This window comes from Apteryx mantelli, chromosome 1 (assembly GCF_036417845.1).
Source record: "Apteryx mantelli isolate bAptMan1 chromosome 1, bAptMan1.hap1, whole genome shotgun sequence".
Classification (NCBI taxonomy): Eukaryota; Metazoa; Chordata; class Aves; order Apterygiformes; family Apterygidae; genus Apteryx; species Apteryx mantelli.
In genome coordinates, this window is record NC_089978.1 from 89,130,558 (window position 1) to 89,154,589 (window position 24,032).

The 24,032-nt window shown below is 39.6% G+C and overlaps 1 protein-coding gene across 1 annotated transcript in view; it reads left to right on the forward strand.

Moving 5' to 3' along the window:
• The first annotated feature begins 13,780 nt into the window (after nucleotides 1-13,780).
• PHEX (phosphate regulating endopeptidase X-linked) overlaps nucleotides 13,781-24,032 on the forward strand; it is a 107,494-nt gene continuing 97,242 nt past the window's right edge. Inside the window, exons 1-3 of the mRNA XM_013950700.2 lie at nucleotides 13,781-14,024; nucleotides 18,902-18,970; nucleotides 21,158-21,319. Coding sequence (XP_013806154.2) covers nucleotides 13,913-14,024; nucleotides 18,902-18,970; nucleotides 21,158-21,319 — 343 coding nt within the window. The 5' untranslated portion in view covers nucleotides 13,781-13,912. The remainder of the gene's footprint in view (nucleotides 14,025-18,901; nucleotides 18,971-21,157; nucleotides 21,320-24,032) is intronic.

The window sequence follows — 24,032 nt, forward strand, 5'->3', positions numbered from 1 at the left end:
GTAGTATGAGATATATATGTTCAGAGTTTAGTATAAACAAATTTTAAGATTACTCAAGCAAATAAGTTCAAAGTAAATTAAGACTTAAAGAGAACTGGGCTGTTTAACTGTCATTGGTTTTCATTGTGCATATGGAAGGCTGGAAGGCAGAATCGTGCCAGTGACCTCTCTGCTGCCCTCAGCTCAGAAAATTAGGAAGGCAGGACTGAACTAGCAAGTGTATGAAAACAAAAAAGCATTGCTACAGCCATTGGGTTTTCTTAAATCTTGCTCGACTTCAGTGTTGTGACAACTTTATTGTATATTGTTTGAAAGGACAATAAGTTTCATGACCCGAGTGATGAATACGCAACACTTTCAATGTGCTGTATTGCCTATGCAACACTACTGGTATGATTTATTTTGAAAGACACAAAGACAAAAGCATTTGTTTTATTGATGTATAATGGAAACATCTTAGTGTCTGGGTAATCTTTGTATATATGATGGAATTTTAAAACAACACTTGTAGTAGATGAGAATAACAAAGCTTGAGTATTTACAGCTTTGTGAAGCATTTAACTGTTAACTGTCTAATATTCTAATATATACTTCCTTGTTTAACTTTTCTTTAGTTCATTATGAAAGCTGATACTTTTGTTTTTTATTTATTTTTCATTCTATTCCTTGTCTAAATACTGCTCACAGTCTCGCACTGGAACGTGCTGGGAAATAGCTAATTAACGATTGGCTTCTCTTGTGGTGCTTGTGTGTTCTCCATGATATTTTATAACCACTGATTAGTTATTTGGGGTGAAGGGATGACTGAGAATGAGTTTTCAGGCAACAAGTTCTTGATGGTACATTGTTCAAAACCCCATTGAACACTGACAGAATACTTAAAGGCATATACATTGACTTCTGTTTTAATTTTAAAAAGAATGGACTCCTTTCTGAAAATTTTACCCATGCCATTGAGTTAAAAAAAGTTTCTGTTGTCATTATAAAATTCTTACCGTATGTATAACAGGTAAATATTAGGGAAAGGAAGGACATCTGCTCACAATCTCTGAAGTTGATTTTTTAAGGCCTGTGTGCCTTAAGAAGTGGCAGTCAAGATGTACCTCAAGCTAACTTCTTTGGATTTTGTCCTTTTACTTAGTGAAGCCCTTTTGTGGCTTTACCTCCGTGGTGGATGGGATCAGATTCCACACTTCTGGCTATACAAAAGGGAGATTGCGTAAGGCTGCAGCAGAGATTAGGCAGCACTAAGGAAAGCAGAGACAAGTCATCAAAACAGCGGTTTCATAGCACAAGCTGTCCATCATGATTTGGTCTTCCCAGGTTGTCCTGAGCTGCCACAGGCATCAGTGGTTCTGGTTCTCTTCCTGCTGCTTTTTCCCAACCATCAACCCTTGTTTTGCCTTTGCATCCTTATAACATGGGAGAGCAGGAAGCAAATTCTCTAGTTTTTAGCCAGCCAAGTATAATTTCAATGGTAATTCTGTTGCTGTTTGGACAGTAGTTGAAGAGGTGGTCTATACTAACAGTCTTGAGAATAGTTAAGTGGTTTGCAAGTTAGCTGGAAAATACTCAAGACCTGGGACAGTCTGGAGATGGAATGGGGAGGGAAGGTAAAGATAGGCAACCTTTCTGGTTCCTACACACTGGCACACAAGCAAAATAAGTTGTGACTACAAGCTACCCCTACTCTGTTTGTCATATGTAGCTAACAAGGGTGCATTCCGCTTTTCACAAAGCGTGTCCAACAGTGACTAATTTGCTAACCTTGAGCTTTGGGCACACTGCCATACTTACCAGCTGTCTCATGTTGATTATTTGCCTTTGCAGGTACAAAGTGAGCTCAGGGAAGACATCAACATTTGTTGAAGAGCTGATGATCTTCCTACATGGGCAGCGTGATACTGTTTTTCTATTATGTGCACTTTTTATAGTTCCAGACACTGCATGGAATATCAGCTAGTAGGAATGGTTTAAGGTCCCTCAAAAGCAGAAAGCTAGCCCAAGGTAGTTGAAAATCTCCTAATGTGTGGGAGGGGAGGGCTAGCAGAAAGTGGACTGCAGTACACTAATGGATACCAACCACTTGCTCATCCTATCACATACAGACATTTGCATCAAAACTGTCTGGGCTGTCACGTGCATGTCTAATACTGCAAAATATTACATGGCAGTACCATATTCCAGTGATTTCCCCCCCCCCCCCCCGCCCTCTTGGTGATATGTGCCAGGTCTGACAAAAATAAGCCTTAATATAGGGGTGCCTTGCAACTAGGATAGAGCCCAGACCCTAAGTGAGAGATGGAAGTTTGCCTCTTGAGTACAGTCCAAAACCATCAGCATGAAGAATGGGAAGCCACTGTGCGTCATCACTTCCAAGCTGTGTATATGCAGCTGGGCCCAGTGTCTCTTTTCTCTTGTAAGCAAGGACTGCATACAGTCGCTTTTACTGCACTGTGTGTCAGGCTTGCTGTGGATGCTGTTCTGTGCATGGGCAGTAAGACCAGAGCACTCCAGGAGCACCTGGTATATTGGGTCAATCCAGATTTGAGGTGCTGTGCTCCCCTAGGAAGCCTCTTACCCTTCTTGGAGTGTTGGGTGAATTGCACAGGTCTGGGTCTGGCAAAGTTAATCTGTACACATGTAATAAATTTGGTGCTCCTAGGAAGTACCGAACAGCTGTTTTGTATGCATAGTACATTCATGCTGCATAGGAATGATGGCAGGGAGAGAGATAAAAAGGAAACTGGTGGCTGAGAGGAGGCTGCTATTCTTGCCACAAGGGCAATCCATGCAGCCCACAGCCTGTTTCCAGGTACCCTGCTGGTAAGAGGGCAAGACAGAATGGATGACTTGGACAGACTGGTGACTTGGATTGTTCTGGAGGACCATATGCAAGCTGGATGTGGAACACTTTTTAGCCTAGAAGATACGGTGATACTTTAAATGTGAGCGAGTGGGAAGACAGAGGTGAGAGGAATTATTTAGAGTGGTCTTCAAGGTACCTGGAGGAGGAGACTCATTAAAAGTGAAGAGTCCTAACCATTTTTAGGTTGTTGGCTGCTTGGCCTGGACATATGAAAATTCAGCTTCTGGAAGCTTTTGCCATCATCCCTAGTGGTAGTAATTATATCAGATTTAGCTCAAGAGAGCAATTGGATAGTTGAAATCTAGCAAAATCCTCCTGCATATTTTGTGTATTTTTATTCCATGGGTTGTGTTAGAAATACCATGAATTAGCTTGTTCATAAGGTGGGCTTAACTATTAGATTTGCTAGAAGGTATAGTACCCCTTGTAATTTAATTAGCCACAGCTTCTCAAATGTCAAAAATACTTCAGGTTTGCTTGACTGAATGGAGATGTTTTTAAAAAAAAAAAATTACTCAAAACAGTTTCTTCAATCCTACAGCTGATGTGTGAAGGGGTTGCTGTGAAAGCATTTCTTCTGGTAGCAATGCCATGTAAACAATCCTAACCATCTTCTCTACACCCCCAACTCTTCAGCCTGTGAGCGTGTTGCAGCTCTTGTGTGCCCATGTGGCAAACTGATTTAGGTTAAAAATGAACCCGTAGAAAAATTAAAATGAGGAGGGGAACTGATCTGACTTAAACTACACTGCTGAAAAAAAAAAAAACGGTGTTAAGATTAACTTAAATGGTTCATTGTGTTGCCAGACAAACAATTGTACTGGCAAAACTAGGCATGGGAACTGGTATTGGGGGGGGAGGGGGGTGTGAGTATTAGGTCTGAGGAGGGCAGGTGGATAAGGGAAAATGTTTAAAATAAAGGCCTTAGAGTCTTAGTTTAGACCTGCTTTAGCAATACAAGGGGAAGAATTGTAAGGAGAGCTATTTTATTTTATTTTTTTAATTCTTGCTATTGTTCCACTCTAATTACATCTACTGAATTATTTCAATCATCCAGAAGTTTCAAATAATACAATTTTTTGGAAGGAGCTAAAAGGTAATCCAGCAGAAAATATGCCACTTTAGTCTAATGGAAGTTATGAAGATTTTTGTCTGTAATTTGTGTCCAGGTTCTGCATATAGCTTTTTGTGGGTGTGTGCATTGTTTTGCAATTGCTTGTTGCCATTCATACCTTCAAAACTTTTAAATAAAATTCAGCTTATTAGTAATTTAACTCTTTCAGTTCATTTTAGATAAATGGACTGATCTTATTATGTTTTCTGGTGTCAGGTTAAAAATGATGATCATCCCACTCAAGTTTTAGATGTACTTCATAGCCAGGGTTGAGTTTTAAAGAATACATGGACAACGCCTATTTCATGCAATGTGAACTTTGCAATGTTCTTTAAAAAGAAATAAATATAAGACCTATCATTACATTCTATTTTCACTACATGCAAAATTAGCAATGTGGTTTTAGATCCACATCCAAAAGGAAAACCATTATATGTTAAATGACTTACAAAGGTGAGCACTTTTATACTGCTCAGTGAGCTACAGCTGGAAGAAAGTGTGTGGGCCACAATGACGCGTTCTAAGGTGGCTTCCTTAATCTAGTAGAAGTGATGCCACCATGCATAACAGGTTTCATTCAGCAAAGTGAGGAAAAAACATAGGATAGTACTAGATTATGCTTGTGGACTTGGCTGTCTGGTGATAGTGGCTGAATTTTTTTTTTCCAGTGAGTTGCAGAAGTGTGAGCTTTTTTGCACATTCAGTTGTGAACCAATAACATTCAAATACATTTAAAATTCAGATCCACTAAAATACATTTTAAGACATGCCAATCAAAAAAACCCCCCATTTTAATAGCTTTGAATGTTTTATGGTACCTCCAGATTCATGCAACAAAAGGTGCTTTTTATTCAATATTTTGTAATGTATAGTACTGTTTTATAGTTGCTTTTATCTCTAAATACAGTGAAGAAAACTAGACAGTTAAAACAAGCACAGCATACCCACAAAAGAGTTTATGAAAAGCTAAAAACATATGTGATTCCTGCTATGAGCATGTTTTCCAAAGGTAAAGGCTGCAGTTCTCTAAGGAAATGCAGTCACAGTATCAGGAAAAAAAGCTTGGAAGGGACCCTGAGTTAATGTGATTGGCCCATAATGAAATGAGCTGTGTCTGCATCATTCCTGATACCTATTCTGGTTCTCTCAAAAGAGTGATTAGTGACTGCAGAGGGAATGAGTTACTTCTGGTGAAGGCCAGTAGCTCAGTGGAAAGCTAGGATTCTACTGCACAGCCTTATCTCTGACCAGTTTCTGTAATAAGTTTTGGTACCAGTTAAGAAAGTCAAGATGAGCTTGTGTAAGAAGAGCAGGTCTTAAACAGACACTAGGAGGTGTAAGGAAAAGCTTCAAGGAAACAGAGGGGTCTCACTGAAACCTGTTGATGCCCCAGGCTGCAGGACCATGTCCATACATGCTGGCTTGTGCTACAGCACAGTCTGGCATCTGATCTCTATCCTGAACACATTGTGATTCATGTCTTGCATCTGTGTTGTTCTCCTGACCCCAGCCCTCTGAACATGACGGTACTTCCAGGTTGTGCCTAGATGGAGTCATGCTTGGGAAGTCTGTAGGAAATTCTCTCACTCTTCCTAGCCCAGATGTAGTCTGAGTGTGAGGATCTTTCTCTCTGGGCTGGGGAGATGGAACATGACCCTACAAGCCCATATTTTCTCTCATTAATCGCTGCGTCAAAACTCATCATTTGTGAAGGCCGTGATACCTCTAGTTCGCTTTTTGGAATGTATTGCCTGGCTGTAGAGTTTTGCCTAAGTAAAGTAGATGTTATTAGGATGTTCTGGCCAATCTCATCTCTGTACATGGTGCTAATTACAAGATGCTTATTCTGACTATCTCTTTGTATAAAAAGCACCATGTTCTTGGAAGTGTGCCCTAAGTATTGCAGTAGAATTGAGTAATGTATCTCCCACTGCAGCCAACCAACTGAACCCAGCAAAAGTTTGATCACGTTTGTAGAAGTTTATAAGGGCTATAAGCAGAAGAAGTATCAAATCTATCTTAGTGAAAGATCAGTGAATTAGCCAGGATCCTGCTCTTCCTTTTTAGTGGGCAAAAATTCTTTCATTTGCTTGAGAAGTGCATGTTGAAGAATCTAAGGAAACTTTTTTTCAGAAGAGTGATCCTTTTTGCAAGCTTTACAAAAAAGTTTAGTTTCATTATTTGGTCAGCCTGGTTTTCCTTCCCTGTAAGAATGTTTGGTCTTGAATGTTTTTGTCATTGTTATTAGCTTCCATAACTATTACATTCATTGCACAGTTATTTAAATGTTTAAGAGTAGCTAGTTAGAATCATACTGAGTCACTTTCATCAGACAGTCCCAAACGCAGCTACTTACTCTCAGGTTCCAGCAAAGGTTTACTGGGGATGATACAGTCATTCAGTCTTTGGGTTCTAACAACTATTTTGGCTGCATTTCATACAAAGCTCAATACTGAAATTCTCATTCTAGTAACAGTTGCACCTTTCACTTTTTCCTCCGGTGTAGATAAGGCAATGTATTCCCACTGAGTGTGTGGGTAGGGGTGGAGGGTTAATCTTGATGTCTTCTCTCAGTAGCTGCAAATCCACACCTCTCCTTTTCAGAGTGTCCCTTCAAATTTTCATTATTGCAGTCATGCAGTTGGCATGCAGTTGGTGTTTGATGGCTAAAAAGGCAAAGTTGTGGTTGTCCTCAACAGTTTAACATCTGTGAGTCTCTGGTTCCCCTTTTGAGCTTTAACCACATTTTTAATACTTACTTTACTGCTCAGTTTCTATTCCATTTTTGTCTTTTACTAACAGAGATATGAGCATTATTATTACACCTTTAGCTAACCCTAAGATAAATATTTCTGCCCAGAGCAAAAGCAATGTTTGATATTTTTGCTTAAAAAAAGCCCCTTTGAGATTTCTGCTTTCCTACTCCAGTGCATGCAAAAAATGTCACAAAAAAAAATCACTACATGTGGGGGTTTTGGGGGGAGGGAAGGGGAGGAAGTCCTAGATAAATCCTCTACCCAAGCCTTACAATAAGCTTGAAGTTAATACACTGTTCATTTTGAATTTAATGAAAATATGAAACACTGACTTTGAGATGTGTATATGAACATGGCATATAGTCTGTGCAAGTGTCCACATGTTTTACTCAGACTTTTTTTCCTATCAGGCTTGGATATAAATACATAAAAATGAAAGGGAGTGACAAATCTATGTGTTTTATAGCCTTGTGCCAATTAAAAAAAAAAGAAAAAAACACACACTGAGCTTTATTTTAGATAAAGATGTTAGAAACTTTAGGGAAGGGCTCCCAGAGACGTAGCAATTTGGTTTACAAAGATAATTACATTTAGTTCCTGACTCTCTGGTTCTTGGAGACTTCTGTGACTCAAGGAAAACAAACATTTGGTCTTGATTACTCTGTCCCGTGGGGCCTTGTGCTGTGGTTTCAACCTAAAGTGATTCTGCCTTCCCTTTCATGAGAACTTGGTGATCAAATGCATTTAAACCCTCTGGAGGTGCTGCTGTATGTAGTTACTAGATATAGGCGTAATCACTGAAGCAGTATTAAGATAGTGACATGAACCAACAATAGCTGGAATTACCTCAGCTAAATCTTGACACAAAGTCTCTTGCTGTCATGGGACACTGTATTTAGGGCAGCATGCTTAATGTGAGATTTTTCTGGCTTTTAACTATATGCAAAGTTAATTGTAATCTCATTTTGACATGAGAGAGAGGAAAAAGAATCCACTTGAGTAAAATGTATTAAAATAAAAATGAATTTAGGAAGATCCCAAGCTTGTTGTAGCAAAACTTGGAAGAGCAGAATGGCTTTTCAGTCAGGCTCTCTTCCTCTGAAAATAGAGCTTATGTAACTGTGCTTTCCCTTGCTTTCTTCTCTCTTCCAGCCCCCACCTTGCTCACTAACCTTTGACTTTGTTGGCCAATTTCAGCCAGACTTGGCAGAGGGGATTTGGGCTCAAAAATATTAAATTCTGGCCACCTTTTGCATGGGTGGAAAGGAGTTTGTTCCCACTACAAAGGCTTCAGTGCAAGTACAACCTAGGTAAACACATGGGAATGTTTGGTGGCAAGGGAAGTGACAAATGGCCTTTGTGTGAGAAGAGCCATCACCAGAGCTTATGCCTTGCAGGACAGCTCAACTCTACTTCCTTGGCTAGTGAACCATTGAGGAGTTTGGGGCATGATTTTTCAGGCCTCCTGCAGAGGCAAGTGAGCGGATACCCTCTCACAGTGATGGGATGCCCCCAGTAGCTGCTCAGTGGCACTTCTGTGGTGCAGTGGCTCCTGGCTTCCAGCTGTCTCTGAGCTCTGCCTCTTCTGATGATAAGTTTGTGTGGATGTGCTAACACCTTTGGGGATCCAGGCATGGGAGCAGGCAAGGGCTATTGCTTTTGCAGAGACAGTCTTGCTGCTCTGAGAGACTGGTGGGCCCACTAGGACGATCACCTTGGCAGATGCTGAAGGACACATCCAGGCCTGGTGCCTCTCCTCCTCTTTTGATTTCAAATGTTGGCAAATATACTTCTCATGACACACCTGGAAATTCATCCATGAGACCCAAACTTTGGAAACCAACCTTCATTGCTCCCACTGCTTGTATAAATATTCTTTGTATTGAAAGCTGTGACTGAACATCTGGTCTGAGCCAATCACGTGATTATAGCTCCAGAGGCTGTGATACAGCATTTTAAAGAAAGAACAAAGTACCCATGCCCAGAGTACACCACTGCACCTACTGCTGCAGCCATTGGAAGTGTCGCATATCCCAGCAAAGTTTTTCAGTGCTTTTCAGCTTATGTTCAGAGTTATTTCATATGAACAAAGTCAAAAACTTGCTTTGAGATATTCCATAGTATTTTTATGTATACACACACACACAGTACATAAACAATCTTAACAATCCATGCCAGCATGTACGCAGGACATGGACTCCGCTTTTAATCTGCACAGTGGGAGGACAGATGAGTAGCGGAGTATGCACAAGTGATGGCTATCTGTAAACATGTTCTTATGATAGTGTGAACATGGCCTTTAAGAGAAGTGGTGTTTTGTTTAGTTATAATCTAATCTACTTCTTGAAGAAAAATTACCAGAAGACCTAAAGCAGTTCTTCTTTCAGCTTGAGAACATATGTATTGTTTCATTAAAGTGCTTTTTTAAAAGCAGCTCTAAAAGGGCTTGTGAACTTGAGTGAATTAACTTTAATCATACCAGATGTTGGCTTTCATAGTGAGTTGCTGTTTGGGTTATATACAAGCACCTTTTGGTCAGAGAAAGCAGTGTTCCCTGCAGCAGAGCAGTTTTTCTTGGAGTAACAAGAATAGCTTGGCCTGCTTAAGAAGAAAAAAATATAATAATTTGGGGGATTAAAAGTGTAGGAGGACAAAGTTTTCTGCTTTGCAGGGTGTTGTCTCTACACTTGCAGTTACACTGAAGAGGTTGTTTGTGGAAAAGCTTACCACAAGCAATGTTCAGAGCCCTGCAAGGCCTGTTGGCTCTGTATTGGCTCTTAATTAATGACCCATATTCTCACAGCTGCACTGAAATTTTCTATGATGTGGCTGGACCAGTGGAAAACAATGGAGTTATTTATTTCCAGCTGTCTCTGCCGCATGAATAAAGGACCAATTTGTGCCAGAGTGTGGCTGCTGTTGGCTGCAGTATGGAAATTTGGGAATTTTTGTAGCCAAGAGAGTATCATTTATAAGATTGAGAGATCTAAGGACAAATGGTCAAGTTGTCTTCAAATGCAACATGTTGTTTTTTTCTCAAGCACGTTGCATGTGCTTAAAGTCAAGTTGGCCAATTTTGGCTACAATAGCTGCATAGTTTAAAAAAAAAAAAAAAAAACAACAAAAAAAAACAAGGCTCCATAATGGAATACTTGAAATGGAATAAAATATGACCTTGACTCTGATCCTTGCTAATTAATCTGTTTCAACCAAGTTAGCATATACCTCCGAATACCTCCTTCATTTCATAGGCAGTGTACTGGGCTTTTCTGCTGAAGCCACTCAAGCTGCATCTGTCCGCTGGGTCTGTCTCCAGCAGTATGGTAGCGGCTATATTCTTCCTCTTACTATGAGTGAAAAATGCTCACTAGGGCGTTGCCACAGCTATGGTGCTTTGATTCTGAACTTTTTCTGTCAAGCTGAACTAATTCCAGTAAGGTAACTTGTCAACTGCCTCCCAGACAGGCAGTTCTTTAAATGCATGCTATGAGGAAGGAGTGTGAGGAAATGTTTTCTGTGTGTAACTAATATGTTAGCATAAACAAATGTTTTTACACATTCTTTTTTTAACTTTCAGAACTGAACTGATTTTTCTGTCTCCATTAAACGTATCAGTAATTGTTTTAATACATTTTAAAGTTAACTAAATGCAAGCAAGACAAAACTTTTTACAATGTTCATGCTCGTTATAAGCAATCTTTCAGCAATCTTGGGCTGAATATGCACCAACCTTTGGCTGTTTTATTGTTCCAGACATTCAGTGGATGTTCAGTGACAGCCTGTGTAACTCTGGTCTCGACTTTACAGTGGAAACTAGGCAAAATACGTGGGATTTCTGTATGTCTGTTGAAAGTATTTGGTAACCAAACTTTGAGAAATGGGAACTTTCTTGAACTAGGCTATGTGGAAAGAGGAGAAGTTCACATAGTCCTTGTGAATTTAAATATCACACAGTTCTAATAGCCCTCTTTGCCTGATTTTATAACTGGCATAACTGATTGAAGTGAGAATTGTGTCTGCTTACAAACCAGCAAGGTAATACACATACTCATATTTGTGAGTTTGTGTGTATGCATGTGTGCACATGTGTATACATGCATAGACATACTTTTTCTAGAAAAGCTGGAACACTTTCACTGTCCTTCAGCCTGGAGCACTTTCCAAATGGTTTGCCAGCTATTTCATATGGGGTTTGGATGGAAATGCTAGCACATTGCTCTGGCATTGTTACTAGTGCCAGTATGATCCTGTTGTTTGAGTGAGATCTTGGTCAGAGGCACTTCTGAGTAATTCAGTGCAGGTTGCATTTAAATATTAGGTTTGTTCCTGTGTTCATTCAGTGTTTTATGAATATTCGACCGTGTCTGTGCATGGCCTCGTTACATGTCATATTGGGCTATCAAGGGGTACTGTTGGCAGTTCGGCAGGTACGTGATACGTGCCACACTTACTGATAGAAGAGCTGCTGGAGTTATGACAGCAAGGCAACCAAATCCTAGCACACTCATCAGAAATGTTTCAAATGCAACATTAAAATTCTGTTACTGATCAACAGTACCAGAAGTTGATTCATATGTGCTCCACGCATCTTTTCAAATACTGCCAGAAACAGACCCTTGCAGCTGGGGCCTGCGGCTGTTTGTGGTTTAGCTCTAATTCCATAGTTCCTTACGCTCTGGAGTAAACCAAGACAAGTTACAGATTACAGCCAGGCCCTCCTAACCAGAGGGAAGGACATATCTATTATTCTGCTGCGTAAGTAAGCCCGCAAACCCAAGCTGAGAAAAGTCATACTGTTGCTGGCAGCTGATATGTGTTTTTCTTGCCAGAAGGTTTGTGCAGTGCTTGGGGTTGATTCTCCGGAGGAATCCTGTAGTTGGAGCTTTCTGGTTCTTGTTGGGATATCTCCATGCTCCCATAGCCGTCACCTTCACTTTAGCTAAGGTTCCTGTTTGGGAGGGGGAATTGAACTGTCTGCCCTTCCCTCTTCTCTGTTTCCCCATATCCCTTCTTTCCTGGCAAGTCTTCCCAACAAGAGACTGGAAATAACTCAAGTTGCTGCTTCACACTGTTGAAAGCTATTTTTTGTTCCTACTTTCCTAGGGAGCAAAACTTATAAAGTATGGAGAAATTTGGATAAGAAGGATATAATCATTTAATGTTGCTCAATTAGGGGATATAAAGCTGATGAACAGTATGCGCAGGATGAATAACTGTTCAGTGTTTGCACTGTCACTGGTTCAGTACTGACATGGATGGAAAACTGTCACCCAACTGCTCACAAATGCTTGTCAAAGGCTTCCTTTTGAAATTTGCTCTGGCCAATGAAAAGTTGATTAAGTAGTATGATCACAGCATGTCTGTGCATTTTTTGTGTCAACACCCTGGCCTCCTGGCAGCTCCTTCAAGGCTTCTTCTGGTGATTTCTGACCCAAAGACTCACGTGAACAAATACATTCTCAAATCTGAGTTGGCGACAGAGAGTCCTGCCAGGGACCATTTATAACTAGGGCTCATGCCCTCAGAGATGTGCATGAATGAGAGCTCTTGTACTACTTGGAAGGTAGGTGGTCCTCCCCTTCCCCTGGCATTGTCATTTCCCTCTTCTTCCTCAGCTGATGAAAGTCAAAGACCGTGGGTTAAACACAAGGCAAGTAGGTAGGTGAAGAGAAATGAATGTTCTTCCCCCTCCCTGTGCCTAGCAGAGATGAGAATACTTTTCTGGATCTTGCTGGTGAGAAGAGACAGGGATGGGCAGTGCAGACCCCAGCCAGGCTGTAGAGGGGGTGGCAGAAATTAGGAGTTTTGGAGGCTTCAAAATATAAGTCTTCTTGTGGATGGAGTGGATTTTACCTTTATGGCCATCTGGGATCTAGGAAATTTTGTGCGCCTCTTAGCTTGTTTTGCAGAGATGAATAATTCAGCCTCCAAACTGATTACTCTGCCATCACATTCACCTTAAGATGTATCTCTTGCTTCCCTCTGCTTGTGCAATTTTTCATCAGGATGGGTGGAGGCAGAGATAAGAACTAATAAATTAGTATAACTCAGGCACGTGAACTGTTGTCAGGAACACAGGCATGCCACCCTGCATCTTCACGTTTTACAATGAGAGTCCGGCTCCGGAGTAACTGAGAGCTCCCCAGAGGGCTGCATGTCACAGTCATCTCAGAGAATTCATTTTGAAATGGTAAATTTTGCCATGGAATTAATGAGGGAACCTCTCCACCTGGAGAGAGGATCATCAAGTCTGAGCCTGAAACTGAGAAATCCATATAGATAAGACTTTCTTTTTTTTTTCAACTTGAAGTGCCAAATAAAGATACTTTCTGCTGTGTTCGTAGTAGTACTTGACTTGGAAGCATAGGATCCTCTCCTAAGATTCACCGCCTATCAGTAAGGACTAAAATATCTTGCCAGAGAAGAAGAAAAAAAATTTAGCTCTTAAAACAGCACTATTCTGTAGGTTGTGCTAATTACTGCTTTGTGGTGTGTGATTGTGATTTTTGGCACACAGTGTCACATACCAAATTCCCAGAATAAAATGTTACATGATATTGTAAGAACTCTTAGGAAGCTTTAAAAAGGGATTTGTCTACTAAGCAGATATCTCTTGTGGTGAAGCCAAATGATGCAGCAGGAATGGTTTAAGAAAAGGAACTGTAGTCAGCAAATAATCAGTCTCTTGAAATAAGTGCAAGGGAAAAGGAACACCTTCCATCAGTCTCATGTTTGTAAAAGTTGTCAGAAATCCTGCTTTGATTGTAAAGGGTTTACAGCTATATGTTTGAATAGCTAAAACATCTGTTCAGCAATATTGTGAAATCCTGAACTCTTGATAAATGGGACTGCTAAGTGATTGGTTCATAGAGACTTTATAGGCAGCAAGAGCTGTAAATAGTGGTCACTGCTTGCCTTTCCTAGTCTTGGTCAGAGGATAACTCAAAACACAGCTAGTATTTAATATATGACTATGATTTTCCTTTGAGAGCAAGAAAGCAGGAGAGCAGGAAGTGTCTAGGAAGTGGTTCATGACAGAAACCTGAAGTTGTAAATAAAAGAGAGAAGGAAGAGAGCTCATGGATGCGGTTTGTGAATAGTTGAAATACTGATACAACAGCAGCAAAGGGAAACCAGACTTCTTCGAGACTGAGCACATCCTAACCCATCCCCATGGAAGGAGAGACGGTACCAGATCCCAGGAGAAGAGCCAACAAAGCCACATGGATTGCCCTCGGCGTGTTTGTGACCGGCACTGTTGTGCTTGGCACCGTGCTTTTCTTGGGTAAGTGAAAAGTTCTAGGCTAACATGAATGTAAATCTCTTGAGCCAGTCCGCTTTGCTGCTGAAGTTTGTGCTGTATGACTTACCTCTACGTGTTTTGGTGAAAACCTCCATCTCTTCTCCTTTTTTCCTGTTTTATTTTTACCCTGAAGTGGAAATGTGCCAGTGAAGAGATTTGTTATGAGAATGTTATAGCTACAAAGTGAGCTCACGTAACTTTGAACGCTGAATTTAAATTTGTGTGCTCAGTTGAATGTGTTCTAGCTAGAATCGGGTTCTTTCATAGAACAGGGAGATTATGTGTATCAATAATGCTGATTAACTTGCAGGTTGTGACCAATGTGGACTAATATTCTTCAGTTTCTGAAAATCAGTCTGCATACATGCAGACAATCAGCATACATTTAACAGAATCTTTTAGGTTATCCCTCATTTGGTTTTCATTAGGGTTTGACTAAAATTCCTGTAGAAGGCTTCAATAATGCCTATGCTTGCACATTTTTTAGCTCCTTCTGTTTTTCTAGGGTGAATTGCAAAGTCGTCTTTGCAAATATCGTAAAAAGTGCATCTGGAATGAAATTAAACTCTTTTGATAAGATTTATTAGCTGTAACTGGGCAAAATGGAGAAGGAAATAGTTTTTCCTCTTCAGGGTTTGGAATCATTTATAGATTGACTTTTTTGGAGTATCACATGGAATCACCTCTAAAACAATGTGGAATAGTATATCTGTATCCAGAAAACACCAGCTAACGAACTGAAACAGTATTGTAAATGCTTGCAGAGGCAGATCCTCTTTTGGAATAATTCAGCCAAACTTTTAATTTCTGTTGATCAACACTAATTTCTGTGAACTTGAGGTATAGCCTGTAAGAATCTCTTTTGCTTCCCTCAGGTCTTTTATGATCTTTTTTGAAAGCTATGGTTTGTTTATAGTCAAAACAAAGAAAACGATGCTAGGTTTTTCTATAGCATGCTTAAAGCAACAGGCTCCCCTTTTTAGTACTTTTCTATTCTAAAGCAAATTCTACAAACATTTGCACACTTGTCTATGTGATAAATCACTTTATAAATGTGAACAGAATTTGATCCTCTTCTTGGTAGTGCAAACTATTGATTCTACTTTTTTTATAAATGTTTTCCACTTAAAAAGAATACAGTATCAAACACCATGGATTAATTGAGAGCTTATTTTTTTAGCACTAGATTGTTTATGTATTTATTGCTTGTAGAAAACCATACAAAATTACCACCATAGCTTGTCAGAGATGAGTTCTTTATCCATAGATCAGACATGAAAATTCAAGCAAATGTATTGATTCTTATAGATAGTTTTGTAAGTATATTTAGGCCCATTCTGTACCCAGGGATTCATTGTAAAATTTTCCATTGGCATAACTGCAAAGAAAATAAAAATGCTGGCCTTGGGTCAACCAAAATGTTTTTAGAATTTGTTTGGAATTCGTCAGAGTTTCAACTGAAAGAATAAAGGAAAAAATTGTTTCATTTTAACATTTTGTCAATGAAATGTTCTAGTGTTTCCGTTTCAGTGTTTTGACACTGTATTTTATGTGTAAATTTACTTGAATTTAATTCTTTTTTAGTTTTGTAAAACTGTAGACAATGCAACCATTTAATTTGGGGTCTTATGGAGCATTTTAGGCACCTCAAGATGACCTTTTTTCTTCATTTTTCATTTAAGGCAAAATTTTTCATTTCTGGTAGACCTGAAACAACTTCCCTTCAGTTTTTCAGTCTGAGAAGTTAAACCATAGCCTTCTCCTCCTCTAGTTTGCTTCTACAGCTCTATGAAGAATCTGGAAGAATCATGTATTTCTATTTAGTGTTGCTTGTGTTGTTGGTACCAAAGCATAGCTTGGGGTTCTCAGACACTTCTTTGCAATTTCCTGGATGTCTGTAGCACCTGTGTACAGACGGGCCGGTGCTTCACTAAGTGCTTTCCCACTAAGCCCAAGTCTCCTTGGAAGCAGCAGGGCTGTGGTGGAAGCAGGAGCTCGGGCTGGCTGGGTCTTCCAGGCATGCAGCAGCCATCGGAGAAAGCACTGGCCCTGCTGTATAGTCACCAAGTAGCAGAGATGTGGCCTTTGTGACAGTTCATGAAGAATTGTTCTGCATGTTTGGAAATCCCAGGCAAATAGAGGTTTTCTCTAAATTCCCCCTTCCCTAGGCAAGATGAAAAAAAAAAGGAAAAAACATCCCGCCTGCCCTAAACAAGATTAGGGTGGAAAAAGTAGACATGGCCAGGTAATACCCATCAGGGCTGCTGATGGGCGAGGCAGCTAGGGCAGTCTGCCTCGAGGCTTGGCAATAGTAAGGCAGCTAAAGAGATCTCCTGGCTTCCATGATGCAGTTGTGGGCATCCCTGGGGGCCAGCACAAGTGGTATGACATGGAGAACAGTGGCCTTCAGCAGAGCCGGTCCTCTTCCAGAGGGGCAGGGGTTTGGCCCAAGGCCTCCTGCCTAGCTGCAGTCATACTGGCAGCTGGGAGCTAGCAGGCGCATAACTGGGAATCCTGGCTGTCGTCTTCCTGGGTGGGTGCTGGACTAGGAGCACGTCTACTCTGGGAGTCCCCGAGGCGTTGTGGCGAGACCCTGTCTTGAGAGCTCAGGGCCAGCTTGTAAAGAAGAGCCCTGAAACCCCATGGGCGGTGGCAGGGCAGAATTTCCTGACTCAGACCCGTCTCTTGCTCAGTAGACAGGGTCAGAGCGAAAGGAAGCAGTTCACTGTCTGATCCCTTCCAGGCAAAAAGTCAGGCAGCTTTAAAACATATTTCAGTAACCTCTCCTCCTGCTTTGGTAGTCCTTTGAACTTTGTAAGAATGTCCACATTATTTGTGTCTGGATATTTCTATTTGTTTTCTCCTTTCAGATTTTTTTTTTTTACCTTATTATCATGTTCATTTGCTTAAACATCTGGAAATAAGCTTATAAAGCAGATGCTGAGAACCTGGGACACGGAGTGTTAGAGCCACTGCTGTAGGTAATAATGTAGTGATGAATTCTGGTAGCAAAAAAAGGCAAGAGAACAAAACCAGGCAAAAATTTTCAATCAAAAGTAGCTTTTTAATTTAAAGTGTTTTTGTTAAAGATTATCATTTTAATTGGCTCCTAATGAGAAAGATCTAAATGGAACAAAACATTTGAGATGCTATTTTCTTTATTTTCAAGTATCAAAACTGGGAGGACCGTTTTAGATTTCTTTTTTTTCCTTCTCTGATTCTTTTAAGTTTTCCCTCATTTTCCATCAAGTACAGTAGAATTAAATAGTATCTGGCATTTTCTCTTCTTTTTGTTTTTTTTGTTAAGAAAAAATCTAGCAAACTTTCAAGATCTGGGCAAGTTTTAAAAGGCTAGCTTAAAGGAGGGCAAAGGTGAGCCTCCCTGAAGAATGGGAAGGAGTGCAACACTTTGAACCATGTGAAATAATAAGGGATAATATTCCTATTATTTATTTATTTTTTCCAGAGTTGTACTTGCACTTCCTTATATTTCCTGCTGTTCTTCCATATTTCAGTTCCCATTTCTATATGCCTAAAATCTATTGACTTTCTTGGCTAATCTACAAAGCTTGTTGAGATTTTATGTTTTCTTGAGTCAATGAAAGCTTTGGTAAGTTGTCCAGAAATAGTTTTCCATTTTCAGTTTCTAAGAAAGTCTGAGTGAAAGCCAGCCACTTCTGTCATTAATTGTCACTAAAGCTATGAAGATGAAAGTATGGGAAGAGATGGAAAACCTTCATGTTCAATTCTAGCATTAGTTTTCTCATAGCAAGATTTCCCCACATTGAAATACATGCTTACGATTGCATATCTTCTGTTTCTCTTGACCAATATAAAACTTCAGGAGAAATTGCTTTATAACCACTAGCACTGTTAGAGTTATGATACCTTGAAATATTCTGTTGGTGTGCTTTTTTATTTATTTTTTTTCCCCACCACAGTCTGAGTTAATATAACGGAAAAAGCAAGGCTTTTCCTTATGTGTGCACATCTACCTCTTGAGACTCTTTCCCATCCTCATCCCAAGCATCAATTAGCTGCATATTTGCTGCCTGACAGCAGTGTCTGAAATTAGCAATTCCTATGCTTAAGTTTCAGTGGCAGCTGTAATACACATTTTTAAAAGATGAGCAAAATCAACTGAGAATTCATAGTTCATGTCAGCAAGGTTTTTGGAAGCAAACGAAACTGGCTCCCAAAGGTACTGCAAAGCACACTGCGGTTTATAAACCACAACTATTATGGTGTCTGTTGCTATCTAGGTTATTTTTAACTGCAATAAGGGTATGTTGCAAGTGGCCTGTTGGTGTTGGGTCGTGCCCGTTGGGTCAGGCAGTGCCGTGTGCCTGCTAAAGCAGGTACCATCCACCGCAGGGCAATGTGAGCACGGCTGCATACGAGTAGCCATAAATACCCTGCAAAAGCCCGCTGGATAGTTGCATGTTAAATTGCCAGCTGCGAAAGATGCCTCTCTGGAGGATGATAATGTCAATGATTAACTGTTTGTATTTTGGTGTAGCGTGCACTGTTCTTGAGTAAGGCTGAAGTGTTATTATTCTAGGCACTGTGCAAACGTACAGTGAGAGGTAGCCCTTGCTCCATACTGCCTACTAAGACAGAAGCAGGAGAGGAGGAAACAGGCACAGTAGGGGGAAATGATTTGCTAGGAGCTAATGATTTGCTAGGAGCTGCAGTATTTACTTAGTACATATTCTAACTTTTTAAAATTACTATAGTCAGAGATGCATTAGGGTCAGATCTTGCACTGACATTTGAATGATCAAATACACAATCTTTGACTTGAACCAGGAATGATCAGTTCATTACAAATGATCTCATTATGGCTTTCCATTTTGCAGTTAGCCAAGGCCTTATAAAGTTTCATCAGAAGCAACAGTACTGTTTGACTTCAGAATGCATTGAAGCTGGTAAGCAACATTTTTCTCCCCTCTGATATAGAGTAATTGCAGCATGTTAATGAGATATTGACACCTTTTTAATTGTGCCATCATTCCTTTTAGTCATAAAACCTCATTAATAATAGAAACAAAGAATGAGATTTTTTTGGAAAAGATCAGTATTTAGGTTACTGCAGATCTGTTTCTTTTCTACAATTCAGCTTCATGTTCTGACGTGTTTTAGCTCGATGCTACCCAGGTTAACTTGAAAAGCTTCCTAAAGGTGTGGACTTATTTTTGTTGGTTTTTTGTTTGTTATGTTTTTTTTATAGGAGACCAAATGTTGGGTGACTCAACCTTAAGGTGTATTTTGCTGTTTCCTCTTCAGTAGTCAGAAAAGTAGCAAGCCAATAAATTGTTACACACAGAGATGCTTTAGGGCCAGATCTTGCATAGACTTAAAAAAACATAATGTGGTAGCTATGGCTCAAAATCTGGAACTACTTGCAGACTGGCAGGCTCTTTGCTCCGCACATGGTAATCTTTATAGAGCTGGGACACTTATTAGTATTAAATGGGTGCTACAGGGATCAGGTTTGGTAGGACCTGAAAGTGACACTTTGCACTGGTCAGTTTTTACAAAGCTTTGCTCTCATTCAATCAATGAGATTTTTATCATTGAATTTAATGAGAGCAAAGATCAAACAATAGTTATCACATCTGGAAATCTGACCTAAAATCTGAGCTGTTTTATTAGCTTAGTGCCACCAGGTGGACCTTATGTGAACTTGTAAGAGTATTTTTTTCCATTCTGAACCATATTAAACTAATCCTGTAAGGTGTCTGACTTGTGTTTGAAATCCTGATGAGATTCCTTGGGGAATTGTCTGAAAAAATTACAGATCTTGACACTTCCATGGTGTTTCCTGTCATTCTGCTTCCACTCTGCACTGCACTGGCAGTGCTCTTGGCCTCTCTGGGCACCACCATCCATGGCTGATTTCTGAAAGACTGTGTGTATCTAAGTAAGGTAGGGTGACTCACCAAAACTTTAAAAAGTGTACGGGCTTCATCTTGAGCTTTAAGAGGAAAAAATGTGACTTAAGAGGTTGAATCTGAATTGTTTTTTTTGTTCTGCACCAAGGCAGACTTGGAGACCTATGTGACTTGACTGTTTTAGCTCAGAGTACAGTGCACAGTTACTCCATGGTGTCTCAAGACCTGGGACTTGCCTGGCTCAGCAGCTTTTCAGGAGTGATAGAAGAATTCCCAAGTACCAAAATGTCTTCTGCAAAATCAAACTGAGAGTTCTAACATGAGAGTTAAAATTACAGCCAAGACAGAAAAATCATAGGAGGAGTTATTCTAAGTAAAACTAGTGGATACTAGGAATAGTACCACAAAGTCTACAAAACTTACCAGGTTTCCTTCCAGGCCTTTTAATCAATGTTGTTTGGATAACCCTCAGAACATGGGCATGTAGTCAAAAAACGTCAAGTACCCACATATCCTTGAAGTGTTACTCTACTTACATAAATTTATGCCACAATTGTTCTACTGAAAGATCGTATGCCTAGGCACTCAAAAGTTATTTTAGCAAGTCTCTGGTTTGTCATACTGATCTCTCTCTTACCAGTCTCATTTGTAATAGCAGCGGTGTATACAGTCACAAAATTAAGCAGAAAATACTGCGGTTATCTCCTCCAATGAATGATAGATCAGAATTTGATTTGTTTTCTTGTGCAGCTATTTAGCTAAAGGTCAACAGTGTATAATTACTGGTATGCTAATTACAATCTCTTTGAAAGGTATTGCTACTAAATTCCTCAGGCAGTTAATTCCATCATGGCAAAATGGAGAACCTATATTTAGGTGTCTGGCTCCAGCACTTCAAATTCTTGTAGTACTAGATTCATTGGTCATCTCTGTACAGCACTCAAAAAGCATGCATTGCACAGATATTCTGTATTTTTTGTTTCTCATTGGGCACTGTTAGATGTTAGAGAAGCTGAGTGGTAGTCTTGCTGCTGTTTTAAAAATGACAGAGGCTTGGACTGTACACATCAGTCCTAGAACAGCAAGACTTAGCTTTCAAGTGAGGTCCACATTACATTTCAGAAACTGGTAAATGTTAATCCTTTCTGGACTGTTGCGTGACGTAATTCTGTTTAAGTAAAAATATTTCATAAAATTAATGTGATTTTTTTTTTTAAACAGCTGCTGCCATCTTAAGCAAAATAAATCAATCTGTAGATCCTTGTGAGAACTTTTATCGATTTGCATGTGATGGTTGGATATATAATCACCCTATTCCAGAAGACTTGTCAAACTATGGCGTTTATCCTTGGCTGCGGCACAATGTGGACCTCAAACTAAAGGGTAAATATGTCATTTCTGAAAACATTAAGTTGGCTTTTGATAGTATCTTGTTAACTGGCTGGTTTGAAATAAATAAGGAGTCCATGCTCCTTTCTGAGTACTGTGTAATAGCCAACAGACCAACTTATTGTTCTAATTATATTTTTAGTGTTTTTTAGTGAAAATAACATTAAGAGAAAATGACTTACAAGAGAAACAGAATGCAGGGACAAAACGATACTTATGCCAAAGGAAAAGATTGCAGGATTTGAACCATTCCCCCTTGCAGTAGAATGGCAGACCAGAGCACAAGACCACAACGTGCACATTTAGATCTGGGACAGACATTCTTAAACAAACATTAGTCTAGGACAGCACTCCCTCTGTCAGTGGCCAATAGCAGAAAAAGAATGTAATAGGGCAAAAATAGAGTGATATTTTTCAGCATATTTAGCTAGTTCTTGGCAGTAAGCAATTTACAGATTTCCGGAGATGGAGTTTATTTGGGTATTCTGTTTTCTTCAAGTTGCTTTGCCAGGTGGCAAATAAGATGTCTAGGTGTGTGGTTGCCATTGAAGTACCTGAACTATCATCAGTGAAACGGAAGGCTGCTTAAGGATGTGTCTGAAGAAAAAAATAGCCTGAGGTGGAAACATGTAGGAAGGGAGATATTTTAATCTGTGTATGAGTTGACTTTGTGCTGTACTCTGCAGTAAGGCCACCTCATCAGGAAGTTCCACAGACCAACTGGGGAAAAAAGGTGACAATTTTTGTTAGGTAGGAAAAACACATCAGATTTTTATGATCATCAGTAAAACTATGAGTCATTCAGAAGAAGGGAGATGTGCAAGATTTAATATTGTCCTTGACGTGCCTGACCGTTGTGTACCTTAAGCATGTTGTTGATATTTTTGTTGACATTTATAACAGCCTGCTTGCGCTCGCCACAGAACAGAGATCAGTCTTTGGATGTTGTGTTTAAAGAGATCTGTTGCATTTATTGTTCTGTTATATTTTGTATAGGTGCATGTGTGTATGTATCAAAGCCCTTTCCACTTGCTTTCTTCAGTCATATCATATTCAATCTTCACATCATTAAGTATTTTAAAAGCTGCATTCAGTTTCAGAGTATGAGTTTGGGAATTTCAGTATAGGATGCAATCTAATGACTGCTGTTTTAAGTCTGCTGAAGATGTCACAACAAGATGAAAAAATACAGCTGGAGCCTGTTTTAAGTTATACATTTGCATTGTAATTGTTCTGCTGCCAAAATAAAAATGTGTTAGATAACTGCATGTCCTGTGTGAACCATAGCCATATATAAGCCAGATCTAATTGAATGTAGAATAGCAAGCTGTGACTCTCATCCTTAATTTCCTCTTTTTACAGAGACTAATCAAGGGTATCATTCTAAGCTGCATGTTTTTATATGTTTTTCTTACTGCAGTTCTCTTAGAAGTTGCTAATCCCTAGCTAGGAAAATACAAGACAAAGAAAGAAACATCTGAGTGAGAAGTATTTATTTAATGGCAGCCCCATATCAAAAAAGGGGTGTAATGAAGACCCTGATAATTACTTTACCAAGACGCCTAAAGTGCTCCTTAGCAACGTACAGGGACAAGGATGTGAAATGTTGGTTGGAGTAGAGGAGCTGATTGAATACAACATTTGTCATATTTTCCTTAACTTTTTATTTAATAAACCCTCCAAAATGTAAAAGGATAGATTTCAGTGCAGGTAGCTGAAATAATGAGGCATAACTTCAACCTCTATGTATGTTTGTGATTTAACTAGAATTGCTTTATTAAGTTGGTTTGACACTCCCAGTTATTCATTTGTGGATCACTCATCCTAGCCATCAAAAGTTTTAGCAAAATGAAGAACTTTTGTGTAGAGGAACATACATGGAAGACCAGACTTTGGAAGCCAATTTAATCTCTTTCCTAAAGAACTCTTAGTGGAGCTTTGTACTTTATTGTAAATTTCCCTGTTTGACATTCAGTAGATTAAAAAATCCCCAAACTTTAAAGAGCTGATTATTACGCAAGTTCTATGTTCTGAAATATTTATCATATTAAAGAAAAGTATTAATCTTAAAGTGATAACATGGCTTGGCCAGAAAGCCGCATTTTTCACATTTGATATTCTTTGATGGTGTGATATAGATGGAAGTATTTACTCAGGCAATAGATTAAAAAAATGATGTTACTTAAAATAAATTATTTGAACATCTAATCTGTTTTCTGGTCCCTGAACGTTCCCGAGTCTTAAGCAGAAAGGGAGTTTGGGTATTTTGCAAGTCCTGTACATAGCCTTGGTTATACAAGGACATCTTCAGTCTTCTGTAAATTTCGTGTTCAGGGTCAACCAACATGGAGGAAGATCTTCCAGTTGTTAATAGGTAGCCAGTGAAAGAATTAGTTCTGATTTACCAAAAAGTAGTAAGTGTAGCAGCATAGTGTACCAAAAGCCTGCATTAACTGTTGCTGTGTTTGAGAGTGAAACTTTCTTTTGTTTTGAGGATGCAGACACACAGGAGCCCAGGACTTGACTGTCAGCTGCAAGAAAGGGAAGAACACTTTTCCTGTCTGTGAAGACTTTTGGTGCTTTTACTGGGAATTGCATAGAGAAATGGTAGGCTGGGTCAATGGAAAATAGCTGAGAGCCAACGGGCAGTAGATTTCTTATCCCACATACCTCTGACTGACTGAAGAAAAAGGACAGGAAAGGTGTA